Source organism: Hemibagrus wyckioides, linkage group LG01 (assembly GCF_019097595.1).
Source record: "Hemibagrus wyckioides isolate EC202008001 linkage group LG01, SWU_Hwy_1.0, whole genome shotgun sequence".
Taxonomy (NCBI): domain Eukaryota; kingdom Metazoa; phylum Chordata; class Actinopteri; order Siluriformes; family Bagridae; genus Hemibagrus; species Hemibagrus wyckioides.
The window spans coordinates 3934857-3948321 of NC_080710.1; the positions used below are offsets into that span (position 1 = coordinate 3934857).

A 13465-nucleotide genomic window follows, 5' to 3' on the forward strand; every position below is an offset into this window, starting at 1 on the left:
TGACCTTTGTACTGGGAGAAACTTTCCAGAACTTTCCAGAACGATTAAGCCGTTGCTAATAAGTTAATTAAAGAAGTTCCTAATGTATTAATTTAAGTCAAAGGAGTGCTTTAAAGTGTTACTTGAACTCGGAAAGCTAATTGCGTATATCACATGTCCATTGTTATTATTCCAACGACCTGAAATATGTTCCAACGTTATCCATGAAAAATATCTACCAGATCCTTCAAACCGCTAGATAACTGGATAATTTAGCTGGCTGGTGTCTAGATTAATCAGTCACATCTAGTCAAAGCAGAGGTGCCTATATTTACGACACGTTTTGAGCACTTTTCCGAAAACAACGTGCCTTTTTATTTTCAGCTAAAACAGACACAAACCGGAAAAAACAGGTTCGTTCACCGAAGGGGAGAGGATGCGGAGGATTACATTTGACCTGTGATTTGATTTATAGTCCTCAGTCTTGTGAGCCAATAGAAATCAAGGTGGCGGGACTTTCATCTTTATGTTGGGGGGGTGTATTCTTTTTTCCAGCCATGACTCCAGGTCATGTTTTAGGTAAATGAATTCAAAAAGACTAATCTGAGGCATTTGATTGGTTGAGATTGTGAAGCTTCTGGAAGGAGTCTCCAGTTCCACCACCTTTACCTCATCACACCATTTTAATTATTTTTTTTTTTTTCATTGAATAATATACCACAAAATGTTTTATTTTTTTTAATACACTTTTTTAAATCCTGCTTGAATTCATCCTGATTCTTATGTCGTGTGGAAATCAAACCTAGCAGTTCAAACCTTTTCTAAAAATCCGCGCCCTCTTCGTTTCATTAGCCGAGCGGAAATAAAGACGTTAGCTACGTATTCCCTGGTGGTGTTCCCCCCCGAGACGAGGCGAGGGAAAGGTGTAATTGGATTTAGGGGGTTTTACATTAAGAGTAATTAATAAAAATTAGACGGTCTGATCTGTTGGGGGATCTGGAATTTCATCAGTCTGGATGGAGGCCAGAAAAATTCAGATCTGTGATTTAATTAGTCTGAAGACAGCAGGGTGAAAGAGAGACATTTTTAGACGACAGGGTAAAAGAAAGGCGCAGGATTTTACGGTAGAATATTCTAGATATTCTAATATCACAGATAATTGAGCTTTTTATCCTGCAGGAGAAATTTTTATTATTAACATTTAGAGCCTTAAAGTGGCTTCCTGGTCACTATGTAGGTTCACTGCATTGAGTTTAATGGAGCTGATTAAATTAAATTTGACCCGAGGAGCAAATACTGTTGAACACACACACACACACACACACACACACACACACACTTATTCGTAATTTTTTTTTCCTGCGTTCATACATGTACATACTCATACGGAGCCCCAGACACCCCTCGACTCTGTTACCTTCCTGTTGCTTTGTATACTTGTGATAAAAGTGCAAACAATCAAAACATCAGCTTTTGAAGCGTATCGGTGGACACAGATTTCTACACTTAGAGGTAAAGGTCTATTCTAGAGTCCGGGATTTGACATCCCAAAAGCAGCTAGAAACTTTGTTTAAACCTGACGAAGTGAGCGGGAGAAGTTTCTGTGGTATAACAGGAATAAAGATTTCATAGTTCATATGCTGGAGCTTTTTTCCCTCACTTCTTTTTTTTGCCCCCACTATCTGTCTGAGCCGGTGTTAATTTCCACTCGAGAGAAGGGGAGAGAAGGCTGCGGCTCTCCGTGGCTCTCCGCCCGAGTCCGGGCCCTACACTTGATTATGCAATCTGATTTTGATTTCATTAGGCATGCAATTGATGCGAGCGAACAAAGGGGTAATTTTTCATTCATGGCACTCTAGCTGAGCGCTGTCGTTCCCTTTCGCCTGTAATTCATCCCCCCCTTTTCTCACATACACACACACACATACTCACAGAACTGCTGAAGACCATTAGGGATGCTTTAGGAGGGAGGTGTAAGGGAGCCGTTTGAAAGATAGGGAAGGAACACGACGGGAGGCTAAATGAATGAACGCATGTGTCCACGGAGTAAAAAGGAGTCTGTCTACACGAGGCCCGTCCTAATCTTTCTGCTAAGTACTCACCGGAACCGTTTTTAAATACGACGCCTCGCTCTTGTCGCCGCAGACAGATACGTGATAGCAGAGCCATAATAGTCCTGCCATTCAGCCGTAATCGATGACGTCTGACTGAACCGCCGAGTCTGGAAACGCATTCGTTTGTGCGATAGCGTCATCTCAGGGCTCGCCATATTACACGCTGCTTATGAGGAAACGTCGCTCCGATAGACATCTGACACGTGACTTGACGTTTTCTTGTTACAGAAACGGAGAAAAAAACAAGCGCAGCATCGACGTCTGTTATTTCGCATGTTTAGGATTTAATTGTTGTTAGCAAACGTTTCATTGAAATGAGTTTAACGTCAAATAAAATGTTTAACTTTATTTATGAATTTAAAACATTTTGCTTTTTTTTATCCTTCCTACAGATTTCCCAAATTTTCCCAATTTTTACTCGTTTTTGTATAACAGTTCATGTTAATTAGTCGTATTAATTATTTGTAAAACATGGGCTGAAAAAAACATAGGAAAAAAAGTGTTTTGTCATGTTCCAGAGAAACCAGAAAGCGCAAAATTAGAAACGTATGGAGATTCCTTCCATAAATTTAACAGAAATCTTAACCATGTCGACGTTTTTAAAACAATTTCCATTCGAATTTCCAAACCAAACAAGTCCCTGAATCTCATCTACTTTCCGATCGGACATTTTGTTACGATTACAACCGCTAAGTGTTAGCGACGTTGTTTAACATCGTCACGCATCATTCCGGCCTTGCGCTCGCGTGATACGCTACAGAGCCAGACAATCCGACCTGGTTTTCCCCTCCGTCTCTTCTCCACCCTTCCCCTTTCCCCTGCATTAGCATGGACGCCTCATTATCCTCCGCACTTGTACATAATGGCAGCAGTCGCTCTCAGGGGTCAGGGCTCCGCGGCCCCGTGACCACACGCCTCATCAGCCGTCTGAAAAGACACAGAAACCAGGAGGAACGAGGAAAAATGGCCGCCCCCTCCTGCTAATCTGCCCTCTTCACTAATCGCATCTAAATTCTTGCCCCTGCAAGAAGATTGCTTTGTTCTTGTGCCAAAACAATCATGCATTTGCTTCTTTAATTTGGACCCTGAAGTTGATTATTTTCTCGTAACGTCACCTCACGAAGGGGTTTATTTCTTTTCTGCTACAGCAGTTTATTAACAAATAATTAAAGAAAGTATTCATATGTATATGGTTATAATATATCTCAAGTACTTACATTACATCAATTTGCTAAAGATTCAATTTTTTGCTCTCAGTTTATTGATTACAGTGCCCATTTGAGTTGAAGAGTTTTAAATTCTGTCTCAGACTAACGTGATTTTCAACCTCCGTATGTATTCAAACCAGAAAGTTGGCAGTAAACTGTGTTTCCCTTCATGTTTCTTCTGTTAAACAATCTAGCCGGCTGATTTATGGCCAAAACAGCAAGTGTTCAACTCAATTCAGTGTAATTCATGTAGCGCTTTTATCAAGGACATCATCACAATGCAGTGTTATTTATGTAGAGACATAAATTCAAGATGTAAATTTGAAATTTAAACTTATCCCTAATGAGCAAGCCAGAGGGGATGGTCGTGAGGAAAAAACTCCCTGAGACGATTTAAGAAACCTTAAGAGGTTTCTTATATCGTCTGTTACCAATGGTACCAGGATAGGTTTCTTATATTTGGGAGTCTGGTACCATTTGGCACCATCAATCATTGTCAGGCATGTTCTCAGTGAGATCCCAGTGATCCTGATCCCCGGGACCTTCCATGATCCGTTCAAGGATGAAGCCAAATGGAGTCCATTGCCAGACTATATCTTCTGGCAATGGAACCAGTCTCCCAAAGGGAACCTGACCTCATCTGGGTGGAACCCATCAGTTCGATTATGAATCATTTTACATGGTCAAAGAGTGTAACTGCATAACTAGGAGCTTCATTCTATTTCTAACATGAAGTCCGTCTGAAGTTGGAGACAAAACTGTACCTGCCCACAGCAGTCTGAACCAACCCCCATGGTTTCTAAGTGGAACCTTTATTTTTCTTAAAATACACCAGGGTGAAATTCTTTATTTGCATATCCCAGCTTTGGAGGTTGGGGTCGGAGCCACGATGAAGTGCTCCTGGAGTAGGGAGGGTTAAGGCCCTTGCTCAAGGGCCAAAGAGTGGCAGCTTGGCAGTACTGGGGCATGAATCCCACATGAAACCTTCCAATTAACAATCCTTAACCACTTGTGCTACCACCACCCTTATAGATCTCCATGAGTCTCCATTCTTGGACGGATCAGGCGACATCACTTGCTGAACTTGGGGTTGTCGAGACGGTCTGAGAGGTGTTGGTGGCGCTGGATTACTGATCAGAAGGTCATGAGTTTGAATCCCACATTCCCCCTGAGCAAGGCCTTTAACCCTCAATTACTCAGATGTATAAAACAAGATTGTAAGTCGCTCTGGATAAGGACGTCTGCCAAATGCTAACAATGTAAATAAGTTGCCGAGTAGGATTTCTGAGTTCTTGTTAAAGATTGGAAACCTTTTAGCATTCTTTTGTAATTCTTCTAGGAAAAAGTCTGGTGCATGAGTTAATGCATAATACATGAAGCCAATGTTTTGGTGGTTTTCGGTCTTGATTTTGATCTTGCGTTCATTTTGTGTCAGTCTTGACCCCCCTTAAGACTCGGCCTTGACTCTCGGTTAGTCTTCAACTTGGACAATGTTGGCCTTGACTACACAACTACAAATCCTTCAGCAACAAACTAACAGCAGGGTCACGGAATACAAACACATCCTTCAGATTGAACAGATAAACAAATATGAAAAATCCCAATAGATTGTCCTGTGCATAAATCCTTTGGACATTTGCAATACTTTTTGAGTCTTTTTTGTTCGTGTTTTGACTAGGAATATTTCGATTTTTTTTCAAAGTGGCCTAAGGAATCATCACATTACAGAATCTACCAAATATTTTCAAATTCATATGATGTTACTTAAAAAGAAAAATAAGATAAGATAAGCTGTGAGTTAATTCCTCCAACGCTTCCCCGACCTGGGCTACAATCACAGCAACTCTCTTATGCAAGAATTCAAGAGCAATGCAGATCGTTTGTAAGCTACCACACATACTAAATTAATAATCCTTCTAACATGTAATCGTTTCTATGGCAACCAGGACTTAATCGATGCAGATAATCGATGCCTTATAACGAACTAGCTTAACTATAAACGTTGTTGCGGTAACTGAGTTGTGCTACGTTCACATATCTAGTGTTTTTAATCTTTGTTAGTCGCTGTATTATGAACATCCTCCAACTGGTTGCCATAGTAATGCCATGATAGTTTATCATTGGGTGGCTATTCAGCTAGCATTCCAAATAAGATTTTTTTTGCTAAAACGCAGCATCCTTGAGGAAGGTTTTTTTTTTTTTCGTGTACAAATTTCAGTAGTGTATATCTTCAAGATGAAGGTGAATCAGTGTGTGTGGTCTTCACCACGCATCACTCTCATTGGTACACTGAGTCACTCCGTATTTGCATAAAGTTCACATTTGTTCACGCCCACTTCTAGTCACTAATGGTCGCTGTTGCTTGTGTTTTACAGTTTATACATGAAACCTTGTGTAACTTTGGCAATAAAACAGCTGGTAAACTGAGCGGGTGAATTCTAGAGTAGTGGTCATGATCTGTGTGTGTGTGTGTGCGTTGGCCTCAGCCGTGTGTCCGGGGTTACGGCGTGTCAGTCTGCTATCTCTGGAGTTCTAATAACCCTGGCGACGTGTGTCTGAAGTGGCGACGCGGGAGCGAGTACAGTGCTCTACCCCGTATTTTCCTCTGATTATTCTCTCCTTGTAATTACATTATCTCCCCTTTTATGCAGAATTGTTCGCCAGGGACTAATTGATAGAGACATGTTTAATTCATCAATCATTAGCATCAAATTTGACAATTAGAGATGATTGTTGAATTCCTGATGGAGATGAGGCGAGGTTAGTCAATTATTTGTTCTCTCTCCCTCTCTTTTTTTTTTTTTTTTTAAAGTTAAAGTAGTGCATATATTATTTCACGACATAAAAAAAAGTCATTTTCGTTTATTCGCGGTCGTAAATAAACACCAATTTTTGCTTAATTGTGAAAGTTTGGCTTGTAAAGTGGCATCTTTTAAAGCACCAGACGCAAAAGTGCTGATACATTCTCACCATTGTTTGTTTTGATTTGTACTGAGGGCTAGAAATTCATTAGTTTTTTACTTGTTGAGTTCCCAGAAGATGTTGATGATGAAGTGAAATTTTCTTTTCTCCGGTGTTAAAGTCGCAGTCTTCAGCTTTCCTGCATGGGAGAGTCATCAGCACAGTGCAGATTTTCATTGCTTGACAAACTGAGAGAAAAAAAACAAGCTGTGTTAAACATGACTGCAAACCTTTAAATTGAAAGTACTTTTAATAAATAAAAGTTTCGACTCATCTGCAAATTGCTCGGCTTTAAGAGGAATAAATCCATGACAGGAAGTGAATCAACTTCAGGGGAATATCAGTAACAGTCTACTTCATCACACCACCCAGTTGTTGATTATTTTCCTAATTTACATTTTATTTTCTAGCATGTAGGATATTGTGTTTGAATTTTAAAATTACATCACATATAAATTATTAAATTATTTGTTACAAATTGTGGAAGCAGCTTATGCAATGTCTTCTATTTTAATAAAATATTAACTTCTTTTTTTTTTTATTCTTCGGCACAATAAAAATAAAAAAAACATTTTTAAAAAATGTTTATTATTCTTTTTTTAAATATTTTAAACAACACCACGTATGTTTTGCTCTCAGTTTGTTAGCGGGCTTTAAAATATTGTGATGCATATAGCGTGTTGTAGAATCGACTCCGAGTACGCTGCTATGATTCGTGTGTCACATCACCCACCCCCTTAGTAATCACTAATCATCTAATCGTGTAATTGTCTAATTGTAGGTGATTAGTGCAAGTATATGGAGCGTTCCTTCCACACACAATCAAGAAGTCTTTAGTTTGCTTTCTGCCCATTCAAGCTGACATGAAATGCTTGTATATATGTTTTTTTTTTTATATTATATACAATTTTAGCTATTTTCTTTTTATTTAAAAAAAAGTTATTCAAATGAGAATTTCGGTGGAAAAAACAGGTTATTTTTTTGTTGTTGTTGGATGACTATTTTTAGCTCCTTTGTTGGTGGTGTTTTGCTTTTTGTTTTTACTAGACTATTTATTACTAGACTTTTTTTATATTTTTGAGGTTCTTCTTTTTTATTATATTATTTTATTATTTGTTTGTTTTTTACCTAAACTTTTTTTTTTTCATTAAAAAAAGGTTTTTAAGGTGTAACAATTTTCTGTTGATGTTTATGTATGTTTTTTAACCTTTTTTTTAAATAGCCTATATCTTTCAAAGTTATACGACTGAGTTTGAGGTTCAAAAGTTTTTCTGTAAACCAAAAAAAATTTCCCCCAAAAAGCCACATTTTCCTTCACAACTTCCAAACGTGTTTTTGTGACCGTTTTCCATCAGTATGACGTTTGCTAGCATGCTGTCACGTGTCTCGTCTTTCTCCGAATCCGTTTCTCTTGAGCGGAGCTCGGAGTAAAAACAATGCGTAGTAATTACCGGCGGCATCCAGCAGCAGAGGCGTCTATCCGAGTGATAATCGCAGCGCGGCTTTATTTAATTTCGTCCCTTCTCACTTAAACACGTGGCGAGAGACGCGCAAAGAAGCAGTCAGGGGCAATATTATGACAGAAGTAATAAAACGTTCCCGTCAACAATGCAGTATGTGATTACACGTCTGCGAAAGTGACAGGCGTAAGAATACCCTCTATTCTTTCAATTACTAACGAATTGCTCCTGATTGTGCCGAGGCGTCTCCTCGCTCGGCGCTAGCGCTAAGCAAACCTCAGCTAGCACAGGCTCTTGTTAGCCTAATGCGTCGTAGCCATTAGCGGGAGTAATAAGTGTATCAAATTCGCATAATCATGTCTAATTAGTGTCGGTAATTATCTTGTTGGGCGCAGGAATATTAATCTTGCCGTGCCCGTAGGGGAAGGGCGTCTCTCGGAGGGAGGGAGCGGCAGAGAGCTCCTGTCTCACGCTGAGGAGCGTGCTCGCTAAATTAGAGCGATGGAGGGAGGCAACAGGAAGAGAGAGCGGCAGAGAAAGGAAACAAAAGACAAAACAGAGAAGTTAACTGCGAAGTGCGTCAAGACAGATGGCCGAGAACGTGCTTTTTTTTTTTTTTTTTTTTTTAAGGGGAAAAAAAAGTTCTTAAGGATTATTTTTGTGGACCATCTGCATAGCTGTTCTCGAATTCTTGAATAAGCTTAGACGCTGTGATCTGGGCACGGGGGAGGGGCAGCTGAATTATCTCGCGGCTTATCTTATCTTGTCATGTTAAAGCGCCTGATATATCCGCCTCCAATGTCAACAAATGGAAGGTTTAATGAGGTCCTACATGGAATCAGGGAGTTGATTTAGACGATAAAGCTGATGTAAGAGACATGAGCTTCTCACTGACCGCCGAAGGCTGCGGTAACGTCAGGATCCTCTCTTATCTCACTCTTCTGTTGATTTCTTTTATTTATTTACCCAATTAGGGGCATTTATGGCAATTCTATAGTCTTTTTTTACATTTTGAACAGTGGAATAAACTTTTAAAGTATTGTCAACTTTTAACAGTGGCATTAAAAATGCCCTAAAAAATAACCTTTAAAAAAATCTGTTCGAAAAGAAAAACATTTTCTGACCTGCCCCTAAAAGATAATAATTCCATTAAGAAATGCTTTAACAATACTGTCTCCAAAGAAAGTCTCCTGACAAAATAGCTTCAAAATACAAATGATTCCCTCTTCAAAAAATTAAATCTGCCCAAAAAGGAACCTAAAAAACATTTCCCTTAAAAATCCCTTAAAATTATTTAACTCCAAAAATGGCTCCTAAAATGTCTACAAATATCTTCTAATAGACCTCTCCAAAAAAAATGCCCCTGAAAATGATTCTTCACAAAAAACCTTCCACAAACTTGTCCCCAAAACACCATAAAAAAAAAATAAAATTGGGGGGGAATTTAATAATAAAGTTTTTTTTTTTCTTCTTTTCCTTTTTTTTAATTGACTCATTTTGACCTGAATCAAATCACCAAACGATTCTTTCGAGCACATTTCACTCTCCGTTGTCAGTAGTGTTTTTTTTTGTTTTGTTTTTTTTCCCCCGCCACCTTCAGTAACCTTCAGGTCATAGCGAGCCTTTATAGTGTAAGACAAATACTGTAACGCAAACGAGGCTCGTGTCGTGGAAAACAATTAAAAACAGGTCATTTTGACTCGAACCAAAGGGAAAAATCATTAAAGAGTCGTCGCTGAAATGTTTGAGAGGGCCAGCGTGTGTTTTTTGGGAGCAGCGGGAGCGGAGGGAGAGGACGCCATGCGGTGCCCGCCCCGGCCTCGGCGCTAATGACGGGCGCCTCTGATTGGAGGCAGGCGGGAATGCCGCTGGGGTAGATGGATGTGGCTGGCAGCGAGTGGGGGGGAGAGCTAATTACTGTTCCGAGTGTATCTTGTTAATTAAGGGCTAATTAGTGGCAGAAACCGAGAGGGGGAATGAGAGAGAGAGGGAGTGAGGGAGAGAGCGGAGGAGGAGGCGACTGCTCATGTAGCGCAGAGAGATGAACACGGAGAAGTGGCAGACCCCATCACGGAGAGAACGAGCAGCCGAGAGACAAATGGAGAGGACGTGTAGCGCATCTGTAGGGGAGGAAAGTGTACAATCATTAATCACAGTGCATGATGACTACAGCCAGCTTGTTTATTATTGATGTATATTTAACAGCACACACTTCAGGCAGATAGGGTCGAATGGAAAAAAAAAACAGCCCACCACCAAGAAAAGTGCCCCCGAAAATGCTCCAAAAAACACAAACTATACAACTGATGCACAGAAACTACCCCAATATCAAATGCCCCTATAAATAAATGGCTGTTGCTTCCTCAGAAAACCTGTAATAAATGCCCCATGTATCCTAATAAAGAAATCTTATTGCTGCCACCAGAAACAACCCCCCCCCCCCCAAATAAATGCCCAGAACGCCTCAATACATGTTGCTACTATATCCGCTCCAACTGCCACCAAAAAACACTCCTAAAAAATACCCCTTAAAATAACTATCAATTATTTAGGAGTAAAACCCCCTAAAATACCCTTTTAATTATTGTTAAATGTAAATAAATAATTTTAAATTATTATTAATTGTTTATTAACCCTAAAATACTTATGAAAAGTTATAAATTATTTATTAGGTTAAAATTTCTAAGGAAGAAAAAACCCATAATAATGGCACCAAAAACCCTTCTGTCATATGAATATACCCCCAACCCACCCTCAAAAAAAGTGTTCCTTGGAAAAACACAGTCCCCAAATGTGGTTCTCAAAAATTAAAAAAAGAAAAAAGGGACCCCTGCAAAAAAATTCTTCCCCCCAAAAAAATTACAATAAAAAAAAAATCCACCCCTAAATATTCGGATACAGATATTGACCTGAAAGTACTGAAATAAAATACGTGATTTAATTCCATTTAGACTCAGAGTCATATATCAGTGTGAAACATTCGGACTGGACACGATTCAGCCGTGTGCGAAAGTTTACGCGCCCCCGGGACTCAATGAAGACGCTGTGATTTGATCAAACGATTAGATTTTGTTGAAGTTCTGTGTGTTATATTTGAGATGATTAATCTTGTGTAATGTGCAGTCGTGTTTTCTGTTTTAAAAAACTCTTGATTTTACTAAAAGTCAGATAAAATGAAGACTTTTTTTTATTTGAGTAAACTTTTTTTTTATGTAGTCTTTACCAGGGTGCCAATAATTATGGAGCTGTTTGTGTGTTGTATTTGTCTGAAATGTAGTAAATTACTCTCTCTCTCTCTCTCTCTCTCTCTCTCTCAGGTGCTTCTCACTCGAACAGCAGTACCTCTCTGCAATCTGGAGGCGTGGCCTCTGGACTGGGCATGACCTCTGTGGGTGGGGCTAAAGAGGGAATGCACCAACGCTCTTTCTCTGTGTCCAGTGCTGAGCAGTGGAATGAAGCAGTTAACACAAGCTGTGCTTCAGGTGTGACACACACACACACACACACACACACACACACAGGATGTCCACTGCTTCCAAAAACACAAAATCAGAAACTTTTTTTAGAAGCTGAGTATAAATGAAGAATAGAGTTTATGATGATTAACTTTACTGGGTTTTTAATGGCCACATGTCGAGTCACAACCTGTATTTTTCTCTTCTTTTTTATTTTCTTAATCTCTACAAGTTAAGCTTAAAGCCTTATTTAAAGATTTTTATCATGTTAAATAAATTAACATATTTGTTTATTTGTTTGTTTATTTCTATTTATCTGTTTATACTTCAATTTATTTATAAATTATTATTATTTTTTTAAATTATTTTTATTATTATTATCATTATTATTATAAGTAGTAACGGAATGATTTAGTTTTTTTTTTTTATTATTGTTGTTAGTATGCATTTATTTATTTAAAAAAAGAACATTATTGTTAGTATTTGTTAAGCATTATATTTATTACTATTCTTATTAGTTGTAGTATTTGTTTGTTTGTCATTAGTTTGTATCTATTATTATTGTTTGTTAAATTTATTTATTTTGTTAGTGTTATTGTTGTTAGTAGTAACAGTTCAACTGGTTGTATTATTATTATTATTTTCATTATTATTATTATTATTATTATTACTACTGCACAGCTGTTGCTATGGTTACGTCTCGCCGGTCATTAGCTCACTTTGCTCTTCTTGTTTATCTTGTAAATGATTTCTTTCTGTGTAATTAAGCTCGTTGGGTTTAATTGTGCCGGCATAGCTATGGATCTGCAGGACGTTTCCGATATATAATTAAACGAGACGACGTGTTGAAGCCAAGCTAGCCGATCGCCGAGCAGCGGGGGGGGGTGTCGGGGTTTCTGCGACGTGCCACTCGGGCATCGTGAACTGATTCGTTACAAAGTTTTATTGTGAAGAAGTTGTCACATGTGGAATTAGAATCTGTAATCATCCTAATTCAGTAATTACAGCTTTGTTCTCAGAACAGGATATTTCTCTCTCTCTCTTTCTCATATACACACACAACTCTTTCTCAGTGTCTGTCTCTCCCTCTCTCTATCTCTCTCTCTTCTCTCTCTCTCTCTCTCTCTCTCTCTCTCTCTCTGCCTTTCCTCTGTCCTGTCAGTGCACTTGACTGAAATCAAATAATATATTTGCCAGGCGTAACAATGCTGCACTTCTCTCTCTCTCTCTTTCTCTCTCTCTTTTTCCTCCCCCGTCCTTCCTTTCCCTTCTTCCTTTTTCCCTCCTGTGTGGGGAAAATGAATGTTTTACGGGGGCAACATTCATCACTGGTTATTTCCATCTCTTTGTCGGCTGGCAGTAAAAAAGCACTTAAATGCACATCAACAGAATAACAGTCATTTCCATGCATGTTTGCACACTCGTCGTTCTCATTAGTGGCTGCTCCATCGCTCTCTCTCTCTCTCTCTCTCTCTCTCTCTCTCTTTCTCTTGCTCTCTCTCGCACTCGCTCTCTGACACTCATACACACACTTTACTCTTTTTCTCTTTCATGTCTCATCCTTTCTCTCTCTCTCACTTTCTCACATACACTCACACGAATCCACTCTCTCTCTCTCTCTCTCTCTCTCTCTCCCGCTAGTTTAAAGAGCGCTCTTTACGAGCACACACACTGTGGCCCCGTGGTGCTGCAGACTGAACACATCACACGCTCACCCTTCTCTCTTCTCTCTCCGTCTCTCCGCCTGTCGAACAATCAATTTCAGCCGCCATCGGCCCCCCGCCTGCGCCCATCAGCTCCACACCCCAAAGCAGAATTACTCGCAGGGCCGCTGCCCTCCCAATGAGCACTGTCGCTCCCTGCATGTTTGTTTGTGTGTGTGTGTGTGTGTGTGTGTTCCCATCAGAGCTTTTATTCCCATCACAAAAGCATTAAGGTGGACATTTATGCGAAAACGATTTATAAATATATTACGTGGACATGTAGTTTTTATCCATTTATTCTCTCTCTCTCTCTCTCTCTCTCTCTCTCTCTCTCTCTAATATCTATATAAATCTATATAAGCTTGTTTTTACACCACAGCAATTTGCTGTACAATTATTATTTTTTATTAATGGAAGTCATACCTTTTGAAATACTTTTTATCCATTTCTAGTAACCTCTCTATCAGACTTTTGTTCCTCCTACATCAAAGCTAATTGCCAGTGACGACATTTTTTTTAATTAACAAAAAAATGAAACTACTTTTTATCCATTTATAGTAATGTTGAACTCTAACCGCTCTTCCT

At 39.1% G+C, this 13465-nt stretch overlaps 1 protein-coding gene across 4 annotated transcripts in view; it reads left to right on the top strand.

Annotated features, from left to right (window-relative positions):
• Positions 1 to 13465, top strand: part of agap3 (ArfGAP with GTPase domain, ankyrin repeat and PH domain 3) — a 136013-nt gene that overhangs the window by 91201 nt on the left and 31347 nt on the right. For all 4 annotated transcript variants that reach the window (XM_058392460.1, XM_058392466.1, XM_058392453.1 and 1 more), the window contains exon 12: positions 11040 to 11204. In XM_058392460.1, coding sequence (XP_058248443.1) covers positions 11040 to 11204 — 165 coding nt within the window. The remainder of the gene's footprint in view (positions 1 to 11039; positions 11205 to 13465) is intronic.